Source organism: Oncorhynchus mykiss, chromosome 8 (assembly GCF_013265735.2).
Source record: "Oncorhynchus mykiss isolate Arlee chromosome 8, USDA_OmykA_1.1, whole genome shotgun sequence".
NCBI lineage: Eukaryota > Metazoa > Chordata > Actinopteri > Salmoniformes > Salmonidae > Oncorhynchus > Oncorhynchus mykiss.
In genome coordinates this window covers 20,194,153-20,220,354 of record NC_048572.1, presented here as the reverse complement: position 1 = coordinate 20,220,354, position 26,202 = coordinate 20,194,153, and the positions used below count along the sequence as shown (strand labels likewise).

The 26,202-nt window shown below is 43.2% G+C and overlaps 1 protein-coding gene across 1 annotated transcript in view; it reads left to right on the top strand.

Moving 5' to 3' along the window:
* The window catches only part of LOC110529564 (sodium/potassium-transporting ATPase subunit beta-1-interacting protein 2), a 150,025-nt gene that overhangs the window by 46,380 nt on the left and 77,443 nt on the right, over positions 1-26,202 (top strand). The window contains exon 2 of the mRNA XM_021611850.2: positions 20,629-20,766. Within this exon, the coding sequence (XP_021467525.1) occupies positions 20,629-20,766 (138 nt within the window). The remainder of the gene's footprint in view (positions 1-20,628; positions 20,767-26,202) is intronic.

The window sequence follows — 26,202 nt, the reverse complement described above, 5'->3', positions numbered from 1 at the left end:
AGACTTTACATTAGAATTGGAACTATTTTAATTCCCACTGCTCTCGGAGTGACTGCCAACGATCTCTGCCATTTTTAAGAGACATGTGAGTGGCACAGCTCTCCTGAGCAATGGACAAATACGCTGCATCCAGTTGTCCTGATGCAATTCCATTAGAATTATTTGAAATAGACTTTCCCTCTCATCAGTAGAGAAACTGCCAGCTCCCTTTCCCAGAAGTGTGTGTCATGACTCATAGCTTTTAAACCTCTCTGTTTAGGAATGAGTGTCCGAGAGACGCAAACTCTTATGTAAATGTAAATTATAGCTAGCCACAGAGTTGCCCACTGTCTTTGGCCTAGGCCTCTAATGGCCTTGCTCTCCTTATGGCCGATCTGGGTTTGTCTCTTGGTAATGGCCATAGACAGCCAGGAGGTCTGGAACACTGATGCGTAGCCTTCCTCAGTAGGGCCTGTTGTTGCATGGTTGCCTGCACCACCACCACCATGGCTCTCCCTGACTCCCTCAGCCCTGACGGCTGTGTAGTAATTGGGAAGGGACTTTTACCCTCCCACTCGCCCCCCTTCTGCGATTGGAATGAATGGACGGTGCCGGCCCGATCAACACATGTTCCTCTCCGGAGGGGGCCTGTCACTGGGGATTGTGACAGGTTGACCTGGGTAATACTGGCTCTGTTTAACATGTTTGGGTTGGAACGGAGGATTTACATAAGATGTAGCAAAGAACCCAATGAATATTCAAGCCTTTGTCCCCGGTGCACTCATCTCACTGACCCAAAATAAATTCATATAGAGTGCTCAGGCTCAGAAGAATTGCATCTCTTTGTATTGACATGGTTACTGGCATGCTGAAGAAGTGTGCTCTTAATGGACGAATCCCGGTTTTAACTGTACCGAGCATGTGGCAAACAGCGAACGCTGTCTGCCATCTGCCCGGTACAGTTGAAACCGGGATTCGTCCATTAAGAGCAAACTTCTTCAGCGTGCCATTAGTCTTCAAAGGTGAGCATTTACCCACTGAAGTTGGTCACAACACCGAACTACAGTCAAGTCTAGACCCTGGTGTGGACAAAAAGCATGCAGATGAGCTTTCCGGGTGGCTGATCTCAAATGATCCCGCAGGTAAAGAAGCCGGATGTGGAGGTCCTGGGCTGGCGTGGTTACACGGGGCCTGCCAAATTCTCTAAAGCGACGTTGGAGGCGGCTTATGGTAGAGAAGTTAAGATTAAATTCTCTGGCAACAGCTCTGTTGGATGTTCCTGTAGTCAGCATGCCAATTGCATGCTCCCTCAAAACTGGAGACATCTGTGGCAAAAACTGCACATTTTATAATGGCCTTTTTTTTTGTCAGCAGCACAAGGTGCACCTGTGTAGAGATCATGCCGTTTAATCAGCTTCTTGATATGCCACTTCTGACAGGTGGATGGATTTTCTTGGCAAAGGATAAATGCTCACTAACAGGGATGTATAAAGAAATGAGTGCGTATGGAACATATTTTATTTCAGCTCATGAAACAACCAAAACTTTACATGTTCGATTTATATTTTTGTTCAGTGAATATGTTTAAACTCTCCCACACATAACATCTACTTTACAATGAAGTGAAAATACGTTTTGTAAATCACAGATATTCATACCGAACAGTGAACCTAAGGTTAGTGTCAGCACCTTGCCAGTAGCCACACAGCAGGTTGTTTATGAATTACATAACATTTCAGAGGGCTTGGTTGATGCTTGATTTACAAAAGCAATGAGAACAACAACAGACAGCATGCATGAGTTATTTCAGACTGATGGAATTCATTTGAATGCACCGGGCGTGTACAGTGTGGCTTTATTCCTAGGGCTTGGATCAGGTACACGTAGCCTCCCTCCTCTGAGCCTGTGGAAATTAAGAGCAGAACAAATAGGCTAGGTTGTGTGGAATGACTCAGTGCATTTATGCGAGACTTCATCAATGAATTTCATATCTCCAGCTGTTCTAGTCCACTGAACGTTAATCAACAAATCATTCTGGGTTTCCAGAGCTTAAATAGAATGCCTTGTTATTTTTTTGTATTTTCTACACAGTCGCCTTTGAGGCTCCATAGCTTAATATAGGCCTGCTTTCATCCCTGCCCCCCATTGATTTGTATGTTTTTTTGTGTGAGTCTTTATGCAGTTCAGCATATCTTTCTGTTGTACAGTACATTATATATCCATGCGTCTCGCAATCACAATTTTAGCCATATTCATGACAGATTTTTAATTCATATAAAATGTAGCAAATTTGCAGCATACAGCCTTTTTTCGCATTTCTCCTCTCCTCCGCTCCTGACTGCATGTGGTGCCATAGAAATATAATGAATAGAACAGGGATCCCCATTCAAGTCAATGATGGCATAATGGGTGGACTGGCAGCCATTGGGAGTGTACCCATAGGAGCAAAGCAGGAAGTAAAATTTGTGCTGTGAATTGTTGAATCAACTCAACAGAAAAAAAATACATTCCATTGCATGAGCCACATCAGTTAACTTAATTTGAATGGACATTATAAATTACCATGGAAAATATTGCATCACAATACCCAGCAGCCATTGTGAGTGTACCCATGAGTTGACCAGACAAATTGCCAGTGTTAGAGGTTCCATGCCTGTTCTATTCATTCTATTTCTGCTGCTGTTGCATTGTGGAGGGCGTTGCCTAAGCAACTGAAGATTTGTTTGCTTGTTTCAGCGAGGAGCAACAAAGTTTCATCACAGTGTTAATAAGAGCCCATGTTATGAACTCAACTGCATGAATGCCCAATGGAAATGCTTTATTTAACCTTTATTTAACTAGGCAAGTCGGTTAAGAATAAATTCTTATTTACAATGACGGCCTACCAAAAGGCAAAAGGCGTCCTGCGGGGATGGGGGCTGGGATTAAAAATTCAAAATAAAATTAAAATATAGGACAAAACACACATCACGACAAGAGAGACAGCACAACATTACATAAAGAGAGACCTAAGACAACAACATAGCATGGCAGCAACACATGAAAACACAGCATGGTAGCAACATAACATGACAACAACATGGTAGCAGCACAACATGGCAGCAGCACAACATGGTAGCAGCACAACATGGCAGCAGCACAACATGGTACTGTAGCAGCACAAAACATGGTAAAAACATTATTGGGCACAGACAACAGCACAAAGGGCAAGTACAGATAACAAATGCATCACGTGAAGCAGCCACAACTGTCAGTAAGAGTGGCCATGATTGAGTCTTTGAATGAAGAGATTGAGATAAAACGGCCCAGTTTGAGTGTTTTTTGCACCTCGTTCCAGTCGCTAGCTGCAGCGAACTGAAAAGAGGAGCGAACCAGGGATGTGTGTGCTTTCGGGACCTTTAACATAATGTGACTGGCAGGATGGGTGTTGTATGTGGAGGATGAGGGCTGCAGTAGGTATTTCAGATAGGTGTGAGGCCTAGGAGGGTTTTATAAATAAGCGTCAACCAGTGGGTCTTGCGAAGGGTATGACAGTGATGACCAGTTTACAGAGGAGTATAGAGTGCAGCGATGTGTCCTATAAGGAGCATTGGTGGCAAATCTGATGGCCGAATGGTGAAGAACATCTAGCCGCTCGAGAGCACCCTTACCTGCCGATCTATAAATTATGTCTCCGTAGTCTAGCATGGGTAGGATAGTCATCTGAATCCGGGTTAGTTTGGCAGCTGGGGTGAAAGAGGAGCGATTATGATAGAGGAAACCAAGTCTAGATTTAACCTTAGCCTGCAGCTTTCATGTGTGCTGAGAGAAGGACAGTGTACCATCTAGCCATACTCCCAAGTACTTGTATGAGGTGACTACTTCAAGCTCTAATCCCTCAGAGGTAGTAAGGTAGTTGTAGAGCATTTAACACAAAATCCGGGGAGGGGCCAGCTGAGTATAAGACTGTGTCATCTGCATATAAAAGGATGCTCCCAAGCTTCCTACTGCTTGAGCTATGTTGTTTATGTAAATTGAGAAGAGCGTGGGACCTAGGATCGAGCCTTTTGGGACTCCCTTGGTGACATGCAGTGGCTGAGAAAGCAGATGTTCTGTCTTTATACACTGTACTCTTTGGGAGAGGTAGTTAGCAAACCAGGCCAAAGACCCCTCAGAGACACCAGTACTCCTTAGCTGGCCCACAAGAATGGTATGGTCTACCGTATCAAAGTCAATAAAAATAGCAGCACAACATTGCTTAGAATCAAGGGCAATGGTGACATAATTTAGGACCTTTAAGGTTGCAGTGACACCATAACCTTAGCGGAAACCAGATTGCGTACCCGAGAGAATACTATATACGTCAAGAAAGCCAGTCAGTTGATTATTGACAAGTTTTTCCAACATTTTTGATGAACAAATAGAAATTGGCCTATAACAGTTAGGATCAGATTGATATCCCCTTTTAAATAAAGGATGCACCATGGCTACCTTCCAGAAAAAGGGTCTAAACCATGTGACCCAGATGTTTTTTGGGGGTCAAGTCTAAGAAGGAGCCCCTTTAGCATCTTGTACTCAGTGACTGCCTGCAGGGAGAAACTTTGTAGCGGGGCAGGGGAAAATGAGGATAGGAGCATCGGGGATAGTCGCATTTGAAGGGGTGAGAGATGAGGAAATGTTGGACGGGCGAGGAGGCATGGCAGAGTCCAATAGGAATCCTGACTTAATGAAGTGGTGGTTAAAGTGCTCAGCCATGTGCTCCTTGTCAGTAACCACCACATCATAGACATTAAGGGACATGGGCAGCTGTGAGGAGGAGGGTTTATTCTCCAGGTCTTTAACCATTTTACTGATATTCTTGGGGTTAGACCCACAGAGAGAGAACTGCTCCTTAAAGTAACTAACGTTGGCCTTCTGGATAGCCTGAGTGCACTTATTTCTAATTTGCCTGAACGAGAATTCAGGCTCATTAAAGTTTTTTTAGCAAGCATCTATGACAAATCAGGACAGGTCGTTTCACAGACAAGCCATTACGAACATAGGCTGTAAAACAGTGATCACTAAGGTCATTACAGAAAACCCCAGACTGATACCTATCAGGATTATTTGCAAGAATAACATCAAGGAGAGTAAACTTTTATGGGTGTTTGGAGTCATATCTTGTGGGATTGGTAATAATCTGAGAAAGGTTTAGGGAGTCCCCTTGCTTTAAGACTTGATCAGGGGGTTTAAGCATGTCCCAGTTTAGGTCACTTAGCAGGACAAATTCAGAATTAGTGTAAGGGGCTAGGAGAGAGCTTAGGGCATTTAGGGTACAGGCCGGTGCTGATGGTGGCCAGTAACACCCAGCAACATTCAACAAAGAATTATTTGAAAGTTTAATGCGTAAAACCATTAAATCAAACTGTTTGGGGTTAGACTTGGTGGAGACAACTGGGCATTGAAGGTGTTCCTTGGTAAAGATTGCCACTTCACCACCTTTGGAAGATGTGTCTTTCCGAAAAAGGTTATAACCAGAAAGGTTCACATCAGTGTTAAAAAAAAACACTTTCTTAACCACATCTCAGTAACGACCAACACCTCTGGATTGGAGCTGTGAATCCACATTTTCAATTGATCAATTTTAGGTAATAAGCTTCTAGTGTCAACGTGCAGAAAACCCAGGCTTTTACGAAAGCAGAAATCAGTGAAGCAGATATCAGAGCACAAATCAGAATTGGGGCTAGCAACAGTATATGGGCCAGGGTGTACATGCACATTTCCAGATATAATCAGCAGCAATACAATCAGGGCACGGCAAAGGACAGGGAGAGCTCTGCAATGTTGATTTATAACATTTGAATGTACATTAGATGGCAACAAGATCATATTGTACAGCAATTTCATCAGGTAACATGAATACAAAGCTGGCGAGGGGTGGTTAGAATAGGATGGGAGGCCAAGAGTCTGTGTAACCAATAGAGAGTCAGAGTCCAGAGTGTGGGAACAAACATAGTCTGTGCCACGGTTGGTTAAACAAGCAAGTTCATAGTCAACAAAGCATGTAAGAGTCATGAGGCAAATAGCATAAATACCCGGCCATTTTCAGTCAGCTGTTCGTTACACAAATTCATTTTAAAAACCGTCTTCATTCATAACTGTCAGTTACACACTTATACAGTAATTGTTCCAGCCCTAGTAATGCAGTCATCAGAGCAGAAGTCCCCCAAAAGCTTTTAATGAGTTTGAGGATACCATGTTCCCCAACAAGCTCTCTAGCCATCTACATCTAAAACCGAGATCACAGTTTAAGCTCATCCAATTACCGTAAAACCCCATTGATATCTTGTTGTGAGGAATATAACTTTAATGCTATTAAAACCGGACCACATTGTTCAGTTTTGCCCTCTGGAGTGTCATCCTACTAGCGAAACAAAAGTTCACAGCATGGCTGGGGCTGGGTGCTAACATAAACACAGAGCAAAGAACTGAGGAACACTAAGGGTTTAAATACATTCAAGGGAAATGAGGCACAGGTGCAACTAATAACTAGAACAAGGGAAAAACAAAAGGGTCAAAAAAGCACAATGGGGGCACCTAGTGACCGAAACCTGAACAATCCTGGCCAAATCCTGACACGGAGTTTGTCAGATTATTTTGCATTCCGAAGCTTAATTAATCATGAAGCATTTCATAGTAATTGCGGAGGAATTGGCTAATTTGTCGGCCTCTTGTTGCTTACAACAGACTGTGTCTGTGGTAGTTCTTAATAGCCGCTTGCTGCATAGTGTCAAGTCACATTTTCCAGCCATGTTGGCAACACAGAGGTCTATTGCTGGTTCAGAGCTCATAGGGCTGGTGGCCCTCAGGCAACACTGATACTTCACCAGGGCTCCTTGAAATGCAAACAAATATTGAAATTAATTATCCTCATTAGGCTAACACTTATCCATATCCTGATGAGTTTTATTCAAACTCTGTCCCCTTTCTCCTGAAGCTATCCTCACTCATGTCATTAATGCTCCCCCCATTGGTTCTTAAGAAGCATAGTGTTGCAAATGAGGGCTAGTCATCAGTTCCTGGGGGCTCCTCAATGGCTGATATTATTAATAACCCACTGGGCACAGGAGTCAGTTCAATGTCTAGTTTTGATTTACAGTACCAGTCAATGGTTTGGACACACCTACTCTTTCTTCTTTATTTTTACTATTTTCTACATTGTAGAATAATAGTGAAGACATCAAAACAATGAAATAACACATATGGAATCATGTAGTAACCAAAAAGTGTTAAACAAATCAAAATATATTTTATATTTCAGATTCTTCAAAGTAGCCAACCTTTGCCTTGATGACAGCTTTGCACACTCTTGGCATTCTCTCAACCATCAACCACTCATCAATAAGTGCATTGACAACGTCGTCCCCACAGTGACCGTACGTACGTACATATCCCAACCAGAAGCCATGGATTACAGGCAACATCCACACTGATCTAAAGGCTAGAGCTTTTCAAGGAGCAGGACACTAATCCTGACGCTTTATAAGAAATCTCACTACGACCTCCAACAAAACATCAAGCAGCCAAAATGTAAATACAGAACTAAAATCGAATCCTACTACACCAGCTCTGACTCTCGTCAGATGTGGCAGGTCTTGCAAACTATCACGGATTACAAAGGGAAACCTCAGAGCCTCAAAAATGTGTACAGCCACACTATTGAGAGCACTTTGACTGGCTGCATCACCGCTTGGTACCTCAAGGCGCTGCAGAAGGTAAAATCAAGTCAAATCACATTTCATCACTGGGGCTGAGCTCCCTGCCATCCAGGACCTCTATACCAGACTGTGTCAGAAGAAGACCCGAAAAATTGTCAAAGACTCCAGCCACCCAAGTCATAGACTGTTCTTTCTGCTAACCACATGGCAAGCGGTACTAATGCAGCAAGTCTGAAACCAACAAGACCCTGAATAGCTTCTACCCCTAAGCCATAAGACTGCTAAATAGTTTGTTAAATAGTTAACCAACCAACTCGGACTATCTGCATTGAACCTTTTGCCACTAACTCTTTTGACTCATCACATACGCTGCTTGCTACTGTTTATTATCTATCCTGTTGCTTAGTCACTTTATCCCTACATATATGTACATATCTACCTCAATTACCTCGTACCCCTGCACATCAACTCTGTGCTGGTAACCCGTGTAAATAGCCAAGTTATCGTTACTTATTGTGTATTTATTCCATGTTTTATTATTTTTCTATTATTGTTTGCATTGTTGGAGAGGGCCCGTGAGTAAGCATTTCACTGTTAATCTACACCTGTTGTTTACGAAGCATGTGACAATTAAAGTTTGTTTTGATCACATTACATTTTTTGGTTGAAATGATGTGGAAACAATGTTGATTGAACCAGCTGTTGCCCAGTGGGAAGGCTCGCAGGCAGGCACGGTTGGGAATAAAATACTCTTGCTGTGATTCTCTGGCCCTGCCAGGTGATTAGGGACTCAAAGATCATCGCTACTCCAATAATTTCTATCAGGGACTCAAAGATTAGGGACTCAAGTGATTAGGGATTCTATTAGGGACTCAGGTGATTAGGGACTCAAAGATCATCGCTACTCCAATAATTGCACTTATTTCTAATTTGCCTGAACGAGAGTTCAGGCTCATTAAAGTTTTTTAGCAAGCATCTATGACAAATCAGGACAGGTCGTTTCACAGAGCAACCATTACAAACATAGGCTGTAAAACAGTGATCACTAACCTTACAGAAAACCCCAGACTGATACCTATCAGGATTATTTGTAAGAAAAACATCAAGGAGAGTAGCCTTTTCTGGGTGTTTGGTGTCATATATTGTGGGATTGGTAATAATCTGGGAGCCCCCTTACTTTAAGACTTGATCAGGTGGGTTAAGCATGTCCCAGTTTAGGTCAACTAGCAGGACACATTCAGACTTAGTGTAAGGGGCTAGGAGAGAGCTTAGGGCATTTAGGGTACAGGCCGGTGCTGATGGTGGCCGATAACAACCAAAATCATAAAGGGGAAAATATAGTACATTTATAACCAGAGAGCACAATAGAGCACCTGGCATGGGTTATAGAGGTCGTGTAGATATTTTCAGCTGAGAGAAAAACAGTAGTTTAACATTTTGTATGCAGCTTATGATACTCATGATATTGGTTATTGTTTTTTATCATGGTTATGTCATATAACTGGTGGACTGGTGGAGGAGCCTTACCCTAGAAGTTGTTGATGTGATCTCCATAGGGGCTACAACTGAAATTGTATTGAGAAAAAAGAGACCTCTCATTTGAAGGCAGAATTTGCCATTAGCTATGGATCTGTGTCATATTGCCCTTTGAATGAGTTAGCAGCCCACATATACACTTATCCCAGTTCTGAAAACAATATGGTACAGTTTTTCCTGTAGTACATTAGCTGTGTTTGTTTCCTTACTGACAGACAGCACATTCAGTTTGAGATAGATGTCATGTGTCGCATAAATGCTTATTTCAATCAGCGCAGAAAGCAGTTGGTGTTCATGAAACGGACATTACAGACATAGATTTGACAAGATGTTGATGGAGCTGATGCATTTTGAATGACTGTTATTTGTATAATGTTGCAGAATTCATTTATAATTTGACTCCATTTTGTTTAACTGCTCATTGGTTCAATCACAAGAACACTTTATGTCTGTAATTACATATTCACTGAATGTTCCAGTGTATTTCCAAAAGCACTGGTTTATATTCATAAAAATTCAATGAATCATTATTCATACAGGCTCAAGCAGTGTGTGAGACACTTTTGGTACTCAGTTGAACATGTAGGCTAGTTTCACATCGCTGCATCTTTCTCTGTGGTTTGTCCATTCCCTCCTCCCCATCTCGTTGTGGCCTGTCATACACCCAAGGGCCTGCATTTGTCACTTTCAAAGCCCCTGTAGGTATGTGTCTTTTATCATTGAAGACTCTACATGTAGCCTACATTCACAGAATCATCTTTAATAGGAACATACCTCACTATAGTACAATGACGGACTCATATACTGTTAGAATGTCCTCTGGGTTCATGGACCACATAGGCTATTGTGTGTCTTGCTCACCCGTTATAAATAGGACTATTGGTTTGGAGGAATAAGTATTAATATAACAATATTATACCTTTAAATATGTGTTTGTAGATTTGCATCTTTAATCATCACTACTTGGTAACCCCACCCTGCTGTGCTTTGATGAAGGCATAATTATACATAGGCCAATTGAATGGTAAAGTCATTTTTAAGAACACATTAATTAAATCGTTGCTCTTCACCACTTGACATCCATTTGACTGACAGGTAAAGAGAGATAAAAAGGATGTTCAAAGCCTTTTGTTGGGTACATGAAACTATAACTTTACACATACTCTACCACCGTCATCACATTCAATGTACTCGCAAGGGTACAGTACATAAAACCACAGCAAAATAAATCAAAATGAAATCAACATGAGCATATTGATTGATTTTCAGATTTGTTCCTCTCAGATGAAGTCTTGTTGTTCCTCTAGTGGAACTGTGTTAGATTGGTAGATCTTGTCCTCAGGTGTTGCAGTGCAGAAAGTGACTACTGCTATGGCAGAACAAAGGTAGCTGTATTATTATGTGCATATCTCAGGCGCTGAAGGCTTGTCATTGTATTTAGCAGAGAGGGGAGGTGTTCCCCAAGGAGCTCTACTGGATACACCATTATTGTCGGAATGCTTTCATCACACCAAATACGGTGCCTTCGGGAAGTATTAAGACCCCTTGACTTTTTCCACATTTTGTTACGTTATTCTTAGCCTTATTCTCAAAATTGATTAAATTAAACCTTGTCCTCAGCAATCTACACACAATACCCGAAAACAGGTTTTTAGAAAAAACAGAAATAACTTGTTTACATAAGTATTCAGACCCTTTGCTATGAGACTCGATATTGAACTGAGGTGCATCCTGTTTCCATTGATCATCCTTGAGATGATTCTACAACTTCATTGGAGTCCACCTGTGGTAAATTCAGTTCATTGGACATGATTTGGAAAGGCACACACCTGCCTATATAAGGTCCCACAGTTGACAGTGCATGTCAGAGCAAAAATCAAGCCATGAGGTCGAAGGAATTGTTCGTAGAGCTACGAGACAGGATTGTGTCGAGGCACAGATCTGGGGAAGGGTACCAAATAAGCATTGAAGGTCTGCAGCATTGAAGGTCCCCAATAACACAGTGGCCTCCATCATTCTTAAATGGAAGAAGTTTGGAACCACCAAGATTCTTCCTAGAGCTGGCCGTCCGGTCAAACTGAGCAATCGGGGGAAAAGGGCTTTTTTCATGGAGGTGACCAAGAACCTGATGGTCACTCTGACAGAGCTCTAGAGTTCCTCTTTGGAGATGGGAGAACCTTCCAGAAGGATATCCATCTCTGCAGCACTCCACCAACCAGGCCTTTATGGTAGAGTGGCCAGACGGAAGTCACTCCTCAGTAAAAGGCACATGACAGCCTGCTATGAGTTTGCCAAAAGGCACCTAAAGGCTTTCAGACCATGATAAACAACATTCTCTGATCTGATGAAACCAAGATGGTACTCTGACAGAGCTTGACAGGATCTGCAGAGAAGAAAAGAAGGAACTCCCCAAATACAGGTGTGCCAAGCTTGTAGCGCCATACCGTCAGCACGCAGCCCCCCCTCTTTACGCTGATCTCTCCGCCTTTGTAGAACCGGACCGTGGATCATCGCCGGAGGCTCTGGACTGCGGATCTTCGCCGGAGGCCCCGGACTGGGAACCGTCGCTGGAGACCCCGGACTGGGGACCGTCGCTGGAGACCCCGGACTGGGGACCATCGCTGGAGACCCCGGACAGGGGGCCGTCGCTGGAGGTTCCTGACTGTGGACCGTCGTTGGGGTTCCGGACTGTGGACCGTCGTTGGAGGTTCCGGACTATGGACCGTCATTGGAGGTTCCGGACTTTGGACCGTTGTTGGAGGTTCCGGACTGTGGCCCGTCGTTGGAGGTTCCGGACTGTGGCCTGTCGTTGGAGGTTCCGGACTGTGGCCCGTCGTTGGAGGTTCCGGACTGTGGCCCGTCGTTGGAGGTTCCGGACTGTGAAACATCGCCGGAAGCTCTGAACTAGGAACTGTCTCCGGAAGCTCTGGACTGGGAACTGTCGCCGGAAGCTCTGGACTGGGAACTGTCGCCGGAAGCTCTGGACTGGGAACTGTCGCCGGAAGCTCTGGACTGGGAACTGTCGCCGGAAGCTCTGGACTAGGAACTGTCGCCGGAAGCTCTGGACTGGGAACTGTCGCCGGAAGCTCTGGACTGTGGAGGCGCACTGGAGACCTGATGCGTTGTGCCGGCACTGGTGGTACCGGGCTGAAGACACGCATCTCAGGGCGAGTGCGGGGAGCAGGCGCAGGACGTACTGGACTGTGGAGGCGCACTGGAAACCTGATACGTGGTGCCGGCACTGGTTGTACCAAGCTGAAGACACGCATCTCAGGGCGAGTGCGGGGAGCAGGCACAGGACGTACTGGACTGTGGAGGCGCACTGGAGATCTGGAGCGTAGAGCTGGCACAATGCGTCCTGACTGGATGCTCAATTGAGCCCGGCAAGTGCGGGGCACTAGCACAGGACGCACTGGGCTGTGCAGACGCACCGGAGACACAGTACGCAGAACCGGCGCAGGATATCCTGGTCCAAGGTGGTGTACTGGAGACCAGGAGCACTGAGCCGGCACCATCCGTCCTGGTTGGATGCCCATTCTAGCCCGGCAAATGCGAGGAGCTGTAATAGAGCGCACCGGCCTATGAATGCGAACTGGAGACAACGTGCGCATCACTGCGTAACACGGTGTCTGACCAGTCACACGCTCCCCACGGTAAGCACAGGGAGTTAGCTCAGGTCTAACTCCTGACTCTGCCAATCTCCCCATGTGCCGCCCCCAAAAAATGTTGGGGAGCTGCCTCTCGGGCTTCCGTGCTAGCCGTGTCCCCTCATATCATCGCCGTTCCTCCTGCGCTATCTCCACCTGCTTCCATCGCAGGGTCTTGTCCCCTGCCATTACCTCCTCCCAGGTCCACGATGTCCTCCACTCATCTTTCTCCCGGGCCCAGGATGTCCACTCCTCTTGAACATGCTGCTTGGTCTTTTTATGGTGGCATCTTCTGTCACGTTCGTTATAAAGATGAGACCAAGGTGCAGCGCGAGTAGAGTTCCACATGTTTTTAATAAAACCGAAACTCAGCAAAACAAAACGAACAAGCACAAACGAAACATTAAGCTATATGAATAGTGCAGACCGGCAACTAAACATAGAACAAGATCGCACAACAGAAAGTGGGAAACAGGGCTGCCTAAATATGATCCCCAATCAGAGACAACGATAAACAGCTGTTTCTGATTGGGAACCATATCAGGCCAACATAGAAATACATAACCCCTAGACCTACAACAACCCTAGACATACAAAACCCTAGACATACACTAGAGTACCCACCCTAGTCACACCCAGACCTAACCAAAATATAAAGAAAACAGAGATATCTCAGGTCAGGGCGTGACATGCTGTAAAGGGTCTGAATACTTAAGTAAATGTAATATTTCAGTATATATATTTTGTTACTCAAATAAAACGTTTTTGCTTTGTCATTATGGGGTATTGTGTGTAGAGTGATGAAAATAAAATAAAAATTGATGAAAAAATATGTTAACAATCAATTTTAGAATAAGGCTGTAATGTAACAAAATATAGAAAAAAGTGAAGGTGTCTGAATACATTCCGAAGGCACTCTAGATCCCTCTACCATCTTTGGGTGTATATTTAGTGAATCCACTTCCACAAAAGCTACTTCATTTATCTCATCCCTCCCTCTGTGGTAACGGACCATTTGATAATTACTGGGGGGGTCCAACTCGAGCCATCCTAAAAAATTTTATACCCCCTTCACCAATGTTAGAAAAATGTATATGACCCTTGTTGCACTACAATCCCCCTTCATTTAATTAACTCACAATAATGATTAAGACCAGAGTATATCCCTTTTCACACCAACTCCAATGCCTTTTTTCCCCCAACTTTGCCAAAAGATTTGCATAACGTCACAAACGCTGCTGCTGCAGTCATTCTCTTGCATTTGAGAAGGCAGTGGCAATGGCAATATGTTACTACTGAAAATATCACAAGATGATTCAAACATGACAGGAGTGTTTGCTTCAGTTGCATCTCAGCCTAAGAGAATAAATGCAAAACTGGCATCTGTTGTCATTCCAGCACATACACAACATGGCCAAAGGTACAGTGGAGCAAAAAGTATTTAGTCAGCCACCAATTGTGCAAGTTCTCCCACTTAAAAAGATGAGAGAGGCCTATAATTTTCATCGTAGGTACACTTCAACTATGACAGACAAAATCACATTGTAGGATTTATTTGCAAATTATGGTGGAAAATAAGTATTTGGTCAATAACAATGATAATATCTCAATACTTTGTTATATACCCTTTGTTGGCAATGACAGAGGTCAAACGTTTTCTGTAAGTCCTCACAAGGTTTTCACACACTGTTGCTGGTATTTTGGCCCATTCCTCCATGCAGATCTCCTCTAGAGCAGTGATGTTTTGGAGCTGATGCTGGGCAACACGGACTTTCAACTCCCTCCAAAGATTTTCTATGGGGTTGAGGTTTTCACTCAAAATCTCACGATACATTGCTCCATTCATTCTTTCCTTTACATGGATCAGTCGTCTTGGTCCCTTTGCAGAAAAACAGCCCCAAAGCATGATGTTTCCACCCCCATGATTTACAGTAGGTATGGTGTTTTTTGGATGCAACTCAGCATTCTTTGTCCTCCAAACATGACGAGTTGAGTTTTTACCAAAAAGTTATATTTTGGTTTCATCTGACCATATGACATTCTCCCAATCTTCTTCTGGATCATCCAAATGCTCTCTAGCAAACTTCAGACGCGCCTGGACATGTACTGGCTTAAGCAGGGGGACACGTCTGGCACTGCAGGATTTGAGTCCCTGGCGGCGTAGTGTGTTACTGATGGTAGGCTTTGTTACTTTTGTCCCAGCTCTCTGCAGGTCATTCACTAGGTCACCCTGTGTGGTTCTGGGATTTTTGCTCACCGTTCTTGTGATCATTTTGACCCCACGGGGGGAGATCTTGCGTGGAGCCCCAGATCGAGGGAGATTATCAGTGGTCTTGTATGTCTTCCATTTCCTAATAATTGCTCCCACAGTTGATTTCTTCAAACCAAGCTGCTTACCTATTGCAGATTCAGTCTTCCCAGCCTGGTGCAGGTCTACAATTTTGTTTCTGGTGTCCTTTGACAGCTTTTTGGTCTTGGCCATAGTGGAGTTTGGAGTGTGACTGTTTGAGGTTGTGGACAGTTGTCTTTTATACTGATAACAAGTTCAAAGAGGTGCCATTAATACAGGTAACGAGTGGAGGACAGAGGAGCCTCTTAAAGAAGAAGTTACAGGTCTGTGAGAGCCAGAAATCTTGCTTGTTTGTAGGTGATCAAATACTTATTTTCCACCATAATTTGCAAATAAATTCATAAAAAATCCTACAATGTGATTTTCTGGATTTTTTTTCTCATTTTGTCTGTGTACCTATGATGAAAATTACAGGCCTCTCTCATCTTTTTAAGTGGGAGAACTTGCACAATTGGTGGCTGACTAAATACTTTTTTGCCCCACTGTATATGCTGATCATCATGGCACTTGCCTTCATTTTTGTTATGCTTATGTCAGTTATATCATTCCTCAGTCCAGATAGGCTACTTTCGTAGACTTTCTGAATGGACAATCAAAGCTACCAGCGCATCTCAGACACAAGAACAAATTACATTTCTCCTTTACTAAAAACTTATTAAAAACCTAGGCCTACATTCTAATCCTGGCTGTAGGATATCAGAAAGTTGGCAACATTAGGATTATGCCTAAACAATGTAGCCTATCAAATTAATTGACTAGGAAAGACAAGGAAAGGAAAGGGAGAGAGAGAGACATCTATGTAGCCTAAATGTTTGTAAGCAGTAATTGACATGGTCAAACTCCGGACAATATTTTTTTGTCTGTCTCTTACATAGCACACAGGTGGTCACCTACATTTACTGTAGTAGCCTAGCCTAGGCTGGTGGTGATAAATTGCTACATTGCAGCATTGATGCATTATAAACGTAGCCTACGGGACAGACAGAGAGAAATTCATTAATTCATTCAAACAACGAACCTGTCCCTGGCAGTCCGCACGCAGTCAGTGGCAGAACACTTGTCCCAGAGGGCATTGGTTGAACCAGGGGTTTGGTAGGGAAGCGCATGCAAGCAGGACGGAATGAAAAATATAGGGGTACCTGCAAAACAGAAAATGTAAACTGTGCCCAATAAAAAAACACACAACCCTCCCCAAAGCAAAAAAAGGTTACACCCTCTCCCATATCTTGGACCCCCCCAGCCTCCACCCATACATTTTTCATGACTCATGATTTTACAATTCATCCGTCATCTTACACATGCGCATGATGTTGATGAATATTTAATGAAACTTGTGCATATATTATTAGTTGTTTTCTCTCTCTTTTTAAACATCTATACCGCAAAGTGGGGGAGAAAATGATTCAAAATGTCAGCATTTATAAAGTGTGTTGCTGTTGTTTAATATTTTATCTGGTAAAACAAAAAAGTTTATTTGACTCGTTTATATTGGCAAAAAGGTTGTGCTTTATTATTTATCAAATTATATATATCGTTAGGATCATCTCATGAATATCTTGTGAAAGTGATGTTTCTGAGAAATCTAGTACATATTCATTTTGGATCATACATTTTGCATAAATGTTTTCTTTCCATCCAAGAGTGTTTTGAGAGACAGTCTTACCCTCTGCAGATGTGAGAGATTTGTTTCAAACCTTTTTAAATGATCTAGCCTGAATATATTTTAAATATATTTGTTTTTCACGTTCACAGTGAATAAATTATGAAACCTCGCCAAGCATGGGATTGGTTTAATATACAGAAGGAAATCATTTATACAGTAGCCAACTGCATGCAGGGATAGAAATGGACATACACAGAAATGAACATGTATGCTACAGTACAATTTTCCATATCACACTAAAATCATTATTAGAGCCTCTGATTCCTTCTTTCCTCGAAAGCTAAACAACATCCCTTATTATCTGCATAACAAAATACCCAGTGTGCCATCCAGTCGATAAGCGTTGATGTGCTATTTGTTTAACAAATCAATTTCTACCTTGGTGTTTTTCTCTCCCCCAGGTTCTGTAGTCTAGCTTAACTGAATGTTTGGAGTACCATTAAAACACCTGAGCGTTTGCAGGTGGATTTGTAGTACTAGTGATGGAAAATGGTGAAGGCCTTATCTGTGATTTTGCATGAGAGGGAACCCACTAGTCCAGGATGCACAATACCTCCTGTTACCTCCCCACACTCTGGGGCTAATGTGCTCTGGTCAGAGCCACTGTGTGTCGTACAGCCTCCCGAGCATTGTCTGAATGCAGCATGAAGCTGCCTGCCTCTCTATTCATGCTGCCACCACTGATTGATTGGCTTTTGTCTCAGTGATTAGAGGCAACTCATGTCTCCTCCACACTTGGAGAAAAAAGAAAACCCCTAAGCTTTGGCGAAGCTCGGAGGATAAACTTCCATTTCAATCAGCAGTTGTAGAGAGCTGAAGTGTGCACTTCTTTTCCTGTAATCAGCCAGGATTCCTTATGTTCTACCTCAGTAATGAGGTTCTTTCCAACTCTTTTCAGGAGGGTAAAATGAAGGTGTTATGCAAAACAGCATGACCAAACAGATTGATCAACTAAATTCACTATTGTGTATGAAAAACAGAACACCATGACAATATATAATGACAGATGTATGGAGTTTCATGGTTTACTAATTCATTTTTTTTCCTTCAAATTTGGTGAGGGCCTACCAATTGCCCTTGCAGATGTTTTTTGTCAGACAAAGGGTTATAGCGTACTGAGACATTCCTTCTCTTAGGATCTGGCATGTTATTTGGATCCCCTTTCATTTAGTCAATGTTATTTCCCTGGAGAATAAGGCCACTCTTCTGACCGACTCAATAATGGGTTCCCCCCCAAATATATGTTTATAATTACTAATGTATGGATAATTACTCTGTGCACAGCTGCTTGGGAGAGCTGTTCTTATTTGTGTTGATGAAAGTGGGCTCAGGGGCCACATTAATGACTAGGGAGACCCTCTGATTCCAACAATAGCCCAAGGTCTCTCTGTGTCAGGCAGTGAGGAAAGCCCTGAAGCCTCTTTCTTCTCTCAACGTTGTACACGGCCTGTGATACCGAGGCAGATGAGTCTCTGGGTGTCTGGGAGTTCATCCAATAACATCAGGTACTCCCAAGTGTACTCTCAGGCAGCTTTGACATTTAGATATTATCAGGTAACTAATGCTAGGGGTTACAATTCACCAATGGCTGTTATTTGGGTTGAGCCTTATACATGTAAATGTGGTGTGGAAGCGCTGCATGTTTAATTGCAGCAATATAGCATGTTTCCTTGTTGTTTACCTTTCCAATCCAGGCGGCAGGCTGCTTTTGTGCTGCCATATGGGCTCCCATCAGGACTCTCTGGGCTCCCCGCTTTAGTAGCTAATATGGCGAGGTGCATGCAGCTTTTCATGAGTGCTTCTCCTTCTCCAATACCATGGAAATGCTGAGTGCTGCTAATTACCATCATACATTTTCTTTGTGATTTTGCAGTTCAGCAGAAACAAGTTAACAACGCCTCTAAGAGGAGGACCTGACTGGTGTCATATTAGACAGAAAGGTGCTTTTTATAAGAGGTCTTTGCCGGGTGGTAGGGGGCGTACAGGAGCTAGCGTTGATCCCTGACTCTGACTCCCTTTTGCTCTGACTATTCAGTATTTTCTGGAAAGAAACAGATGGAAAAACACCAGTTTTCCTTTCATTCCACTGACCCATGAAATGACAGAGGGTCACCATGGAGACTGGGCCAGATAAACAGACAAGATAGGTGTCAGGAACAGCTTAGCATAGATACCAAACAATTTACATACCCGTGGCGGAATAGCCTACATCACCTTAGGAAAAAAGATAGTCTAATGTACTAGATCATAATGAAAGCCACTAACTAGAAGCTAATTCACTTTCAATTAGGTTATATTTTCAAAACATTTTTTTTTAAATTTCTCAGTTCCTGCTGGATGAATAACAGTTGTACCGGCACTTTTACAATGAAGATCCTGTAAATGGAGAGAAATCTCATCGCCTGAGCAATAGCTCTCAAAACCAAGCATTAAAAGAGGGTCATTACGTGTCATACAATGAAACAAGGTAAGCTGAGCTCTGAATAGTTGGCAATGAAATTGAAAAATGCCAAGCTCAGCCTCTGTATTTCGGAGGAACGTTTTTAAAAATACTATCATTAATCTGGGAAAAACTGAGTCATAGAGCAGTGAGCAGTGAGCAGAGTCATTGTGTCTGGAATGACAGTAGGACCCTGTCACATGGACCTAACTGTGCATTCTGATTCATGATCTATGAGTCATACAGTATCAGATGTATAGCAGCTAGCTAGGCTGCCATAGACATACAGACAGACAGCATGGGACAGAATCAGCAGAGAGATCTGTGGATCGGCAGGTAGCATAGCTTATTCTTAATCAGAAGCCCAGTGTGAGGGATCTCAGCTGGTCAGCTCTGGACTGGACTGAGACATGGACAGACTGGATTTAATAGAGAGAAACTTGATGTTTTGACGAGATGAAATTACATTCATAAAATGTTGCTTAGCGACATGGAGAGGAATGGAGTGCTCAAAGGAGAAGTTAATTTAGTTGTGGCATCTGTTGTGATCGTCAAAGCTCATCAACAGTCAATAGAAGGAACACGAGTGAAGAATTCCCATCACAAACATACATACTTCGAGTTCTCGAATTCAGGCGGCAGTTTGTTAAACTGAGATCTCACAAATATTTCAAGGCCATTTCCTATTCGTTCACATGGAATTTACAGGGAGGGAAATCCAATTATTCTGCCAGGCATTTTTTTCACTCCTCCAACTGTAATAAATGGAGTGCTCTGACATACCTTTATTAGTAAGGACAGTGCCTTTACAGTAAGGAGATAGTTTGTTAGTTGCAGATATGAAGATGAGTTTAAAGCCTCCTGTAGTTGCAGTGCAAGTGGGGATTTGGGAACCATTAGCGTCGGAGCTATGAAGTGATATCTGGCTCCGACACCGTTGGGACACACTGTGATCCCTCTCCTTACCGCAGCCGTTTGAAGTGCCATGGCTGGTAGTCATATCAACAACTGGTGTCATGTCCAATCAGACACTGAGATCCAAATGGTCGGGGTAAAGGGGTCTAGCCTTGCCAGCTTCAATTTCCCACAGAGGCCGAGATCGAGGGGGATGGGGACGTGACCCTGAGGATTTCTACACTTCCCGGGCAATTAGAGGCAGTTGTGTGATTGGGAAGAGGAGAGAGAGGAGGCGGAAGTCTCTGCCCCTTGGTGTGGTGTGCAAGCAGAATGCCCTGTCCTCCCTCCCTTTCAGCATAAACTTTAAGATACATCACTCTAACACATATCTCATGGCTCTGGTACTAAAGTTAATTTATTTTTCTTGATTTTCCTTACAGATCAGCATATTGGAACGACAAATATTTGACTTCCTTGGGTACCAATGGGCTCCTATCCTCACAAACTTTGTGCACATCATCATAGTCATCTTGGGGCTCTTTGGGACTGTACAATTCAGACCAAGATACGTAACTGGGGTGAGTTATATCTTCTTTAATTTCCTATACATTAATATCTTTGGAAAGTGGAAAGTGCTTTTATGTAAAGTGGTGTTATGAAGCAAATAATATATCTCACCTATCACACATTAGATTTCAGTTATGTATAATGCTGTTTTTCAAAGGCTTTCCTTAAACTGGGAGAACAGACTGACAACAGATACTATCACATGTTAATATTTAATGACTTGAATTGATATTTAAAGTGTCTATACTGAAAAGGAATATAAACTGAGTGTATAAAACACCTGCTCTTTCTGTGACATAGACTGACCAGGTGAATGCAGGTGAAAGCTATGGTGGCTTATTGATGTCACTTGTTAAATCCACTTCAATCAGTGTAGATGAAAGGGAGGAGACAGTTTAGAAAATTATTTTTAGCCTCTACTGTGTGTACCCCCAGGGGTACGCGCAATGCCGTCGGGGGTACGCCAAATAAAAATGTGATTCACATTTTTTTTAAACAACACAATGTGAAATACAGGTAGCTTAGTCAAATAATTAACATCTAATCACCGTTACTCTCTTGCGGGAATTCCACTAACGGTCCGTATGTAGCCAAACGTAGCTGCTGCTCATGTTGGTATCTGTACTGATGGCGCAAAAGTCATGACAGGGAGACATAGTGGAGTGGTAACGCGCGTGCAAGCAGTTGCTCCCGACGCCACTTGGGTACACTGCAGCATGCACCGAGAGGCTCCTGCGGCCAAGGGAATGCCTGATAGCTTGAAAGATGCTTTGGACACTACAGTGAAAATTGTTAATTTTGTTAAAGCAAGGCCCCTGTACTCTCATGTATGTTCTGCACTATGCAGTGATATGGGCAGCGACCATGTAACGCAGAAAGAAGTGTGCTGGTTATCAAGGGGCAAAGTATTGACACATTTTTTTCAATTGAGAGACGAGCTTAAAGTTTTCTTTACTGACCATAATTTCCACTTATCTGACTGCTTGCATGATGACGAGTTTCTCACACGACTGGCCTATTTGGGTGATGTTTTTTCTCGCCTGAATCATCTGAATCTAGGATTACAGAGACTCTCCGCAAATATATTCAATGTGCGGGACAAAATTGAGGCTATGATTAAGACGTTGGAGCTCCTCTCTGTCTGCATTAACAAGGACAACACATAGGTCTTTCTATCATTATATGATTTTTTGTGGGCAAATGAACTCAAGCTTACGGACAATGTCAAATGTGATATAGCGAAGCACCTGAGTGAGTTGGGTGCAGGTACTTTCCTGAAATGGATGACACAAACAACTGGATTCGTTATCCCTTTCATGCCCTGCCTCCAGTCCACTTACCGATATCTGAACAAGAGAAAATGCAACAAGCAGTTATGTGAAAATTGAATTTAATCATAAGCCACTGCCAGATTTCTGGATTGGGCTGCGTTCAGAGTATCCTGCCTTGGCAGATCGCGCTGTTAAGACACTGATGCCCTTGGCAACCACGTACCTATGTGAGAGTGGATTCTCGGCCCTCACTAGCATGAAAACTAAATACAGCCACAGACTGTGTGTGGAAAATGATTTAAGACTGAGACTCTCTCAAATACAACCCAACATTGCAGAGTTATGTGCATCCTTTCAAGCACACCATTCTCATTAACCTGTGGTGAGTTATTCACAATTTTTTATGAACAAATAAGGTTTTAAATGTAAGATTGTTAAATAAAGAGCAAAATGATTGATTATTATTATATTATTATTTGTGCCCTGGTCCTGTAAGAGCTCTTTGCCACTTCCCACGAGCCGGGTTGTGACAAAAACTCACACTCATTCTTATGTTTAATAAATGTATCGTATAGTGTGTGTGTGTGTGGCAGGCTTACAATGATGGCACAAAACAACATTTGAGAGTGCGCTGATCCTGGTGCTATAGAGGGGGTACACAGCTGGAGGTTGAATGTTTGAAGGGGTACGGGACTATAAAAAGTTTGGGAACCACTGCTCTATGGGATCGGTGTCACTATACTGGGACGGTTGAGCTAACATGCGCCAATGTGATTAGCCTGACGCTGTAAATAACAAGAACATTCCCAGGACATAGACATGTCTTATATGGGTAGAAAGCTTAAATTCTTGTTATTCTAACTGCACTATCTAATTTACTGTAGCTATTACAGCTATTCACATATCTTCATTGTAAAGTTAAAGTTAAAGTTAAAGTTTAAACACTGTTTCCCATGCTTGTTCAATGAGCTATAAACAATTAATGAACATGCACCTGTGGAACGGTCATTAAGACACTAACAGTTTACAGCCGGTAGGAAATGAAGGTCACAGTTATGAAAACATAGGACACTAAAGAGGCATTTCTACTGACTCTGAAAAAATCCAAAAGGAAGATGCCCAGTGTCCCTGCTCATCTGCGCGAACGTGCCTTAGGCATGCTGCAAGGAGGCATGAGGACTGCAGATGTGGCCAGGGCAATAAATTGCTATGTCCGTACTGTGAGATGCCTAAGACAGCGCTACAGTGAGACAGGATGGACAGCTGATCGTCCTCGCAGTGGCAGACCACGACTTGTAGGCCTGTTGTAAGGCAGGTCCTCACCTGACATCACCGGCAACAATGTCGCTGGACCAGACAGGACTGGCAAAAAGTGCTCTTCACTGACGAGGTGCGGTTTTGTCTCACCAGGGGTGATGGTCGGATTTGCGTTTATCGTCGAAGGAATGAGTGTTACACCGAGGCCTGTACTTTGGAGCGGGATCAATTTGGAGGTGGAGGGTCCATCATGGTCTGAAGCGGTGTGTCACAGCATCATCTGACTTGTTGTCATTGCAGGCAATCTCAATGCTGTGCGTTACAGGGAAGACATCCTCCTCCCTCATGTGGTACCCTTCCTGCAGGCTCATCCTGACATGACCCTCCAGCATGACAATGCCACCAGCCATACTGCTCATTCTGTGCGTGATTTCCTGCAAGACAGGAATGTCAGTGGTCTGCCATGGCCATCGAAGAGTCCGTATCTCAATCCCATTGAGCACGTCTGGGACCTGTTGGATCGGAGGGTGAGGGCTAGGGCCATTCCCCCCCCAGAAATGTCTGGGAACTTGCTGGTGCCTTGGTGGAAGAGTGGGATACATTTCACTGCAAGAACTGGCAAATCTGGTGCAGTCCATGAGGAGGAGATGAACTGCAGTACTTATTGCAGCTGGTGGCCACACCAGATACTGACTGTTACTTTTGATTTTGACCCCACTTTGTTCAGGGAAACATTATTCCATTTCTGTTAGTCACATGTCTGTGGAACTTGTTCAGTTTATGTCTCAGTTGTTGAATCTTGTTATGTTCATACAAATATTCATACAAATATGTACACAAATATTTACACACAGTTTGCTGAAAATAAACACAGTTGACAGTGAGAAGACATTTATTTTTTTGATGAGTTTATGTGTGCCATTCAGAGGGTGAATGGGCAAGACAAAATATTTAAGGGGTGTATTCTTAATGTTTTGTACACTCAGTGTATGTTCCTCTAACTGATAAGATGCCAAGGCTAAATCTATGTCCTACACAGAATGGAGATAAAGTGAGCAGGAATACATCTTAATTCAAGATTCTCCTACCAGAAATAAATCCCTAGTTATGACTGACAGCCTTTCACTAAAACCACATATGCAGATTTAAAACCCAGGCATTTTGACTTGTCTGAGAGCTCAGGAGAGATATCGATGTTATGATGGACTTGGTCATCAAATCAGCCGTCAGAGAGAGCCCCTGTCATGCTGCAGAGATAAAGCTGATCACCTTTACACCCCTCCTCACCACCTCCTATGCCTGTGAAGATAAATGGCTTACTGTCCAGCATTACTCTTTCTTATATCCGTTTTGGTAATGCTGTCAGAGCAGATACATTTTTATTCTCATTTAAAATTGCGCTTGCCAGTAGCTGGAGAGGGGCCAAATGAGGTTCCACTACACGCACCCATCTTCTGGATCTAATGTCCTGACAACGTGTCAGATTTAGAGATGGTAAAAACCTACGTGGCGGCTCCCCCTCTCTCAATGGTCTGGTGAATTCAGCCAGAAACATATCTTTTAGAGAGGTGAAGGGGAAAAGTGTACCCTAACACATTCCTAACATGTTGATGACATTGCTAAAGTAGACAAATACACTGAACAAAAATATAAATGCAACATGAAATAATGTCTTAGATTTTACTGAGTTACAGTTCATATACTGTAAGGAAATCAGTGAATTGAAATGAATTCATTAGGCCCTAATCTATGGATTTCACACGAGTGGGAATACAGATATGCATCTGTTGGTCACAGATACCTTAGATAGGGGCGTGAATAAGAAAACCAGTCAGTATTGTGTACAGATCCTTGCAACACAGGGCCATGCATTATCATGCTGAAACATGAGGCGATGGAGCGGCAATGGGCCTCAGGATCTTGTCACGGTATCTCTGTCCATTCAAATTGCCAGTTATAAAATGCAATTGTGTTTGTTGTCTGTAGCTTATGCCTTCCCATACCATAATCCCACCACCACCTTGGGGCATTCAGTTCACAACGTTGACATCAGCAAACCGCTCGCCTACACGACCACATACATGCTGTCTGCCATCTGTCCGGTACAGTTGAAACCGGGATTCATCTGTGAAGAGCACACTTCTTCAGTGTGCCAGTGGCCATCGAAGGTGAGCATTGGCCCACTGAAGTCAGTTACGACGCCAAACAGCAGTCAGGACAAGACCCTGGTGATGACGAGCATGTATATGAGCTTCCCTGAGACTGTTTCTGACAATTTGTGCAGAAATTATTTGGTTGTGCAAACCCACAGTTTCATCAGCTACCCGGGTGGCTGGTCTCGAACGATCCCGCAGGTGAAGAAGCCGGACGTGAAGGTCCTGGGCTGGCGTGGTTACACAAGGTCTGTGGTTGTGAGGCTGGTTGGACATACTGCCAAATTCTCTAAAATGATGTTGGAGGCGGCTTGTGGTAGAGAAATTAACATTCAATTCTCTGACACGATGTCATAACAACAGCAGCACACCACTTGTAGTTCCATTTTCCTTGGTTGAGTGGGTATCAGGGCCAATGAAACACCAGGAACAGGCCATTTGTCCCATTAGTCCCTAACAGCTCTGGTGGAATTTCCTGCTGTCAGCATGACAATTACACGCTACCTCTGAACTTAAGACATCTGTGGCATTATGTTGTGTGATAAAACTGCACATTTTAGAGTGGCCTTTTATTGTCCTCAGTACAAGGTGCACCTATGTAATGATCATGCTGTTTATTTAGCTTCTTGATATGCCACAAATGTAAGGGGAATGGATTATCTTGTCAAATAATAAATGCTCACTAACAGGGATGTAAATACATTTGTGCAAAACATTTGAGAGAAATAAGCGTTTTGTGCGTATGGAACATTTCTGGGATGTTTTA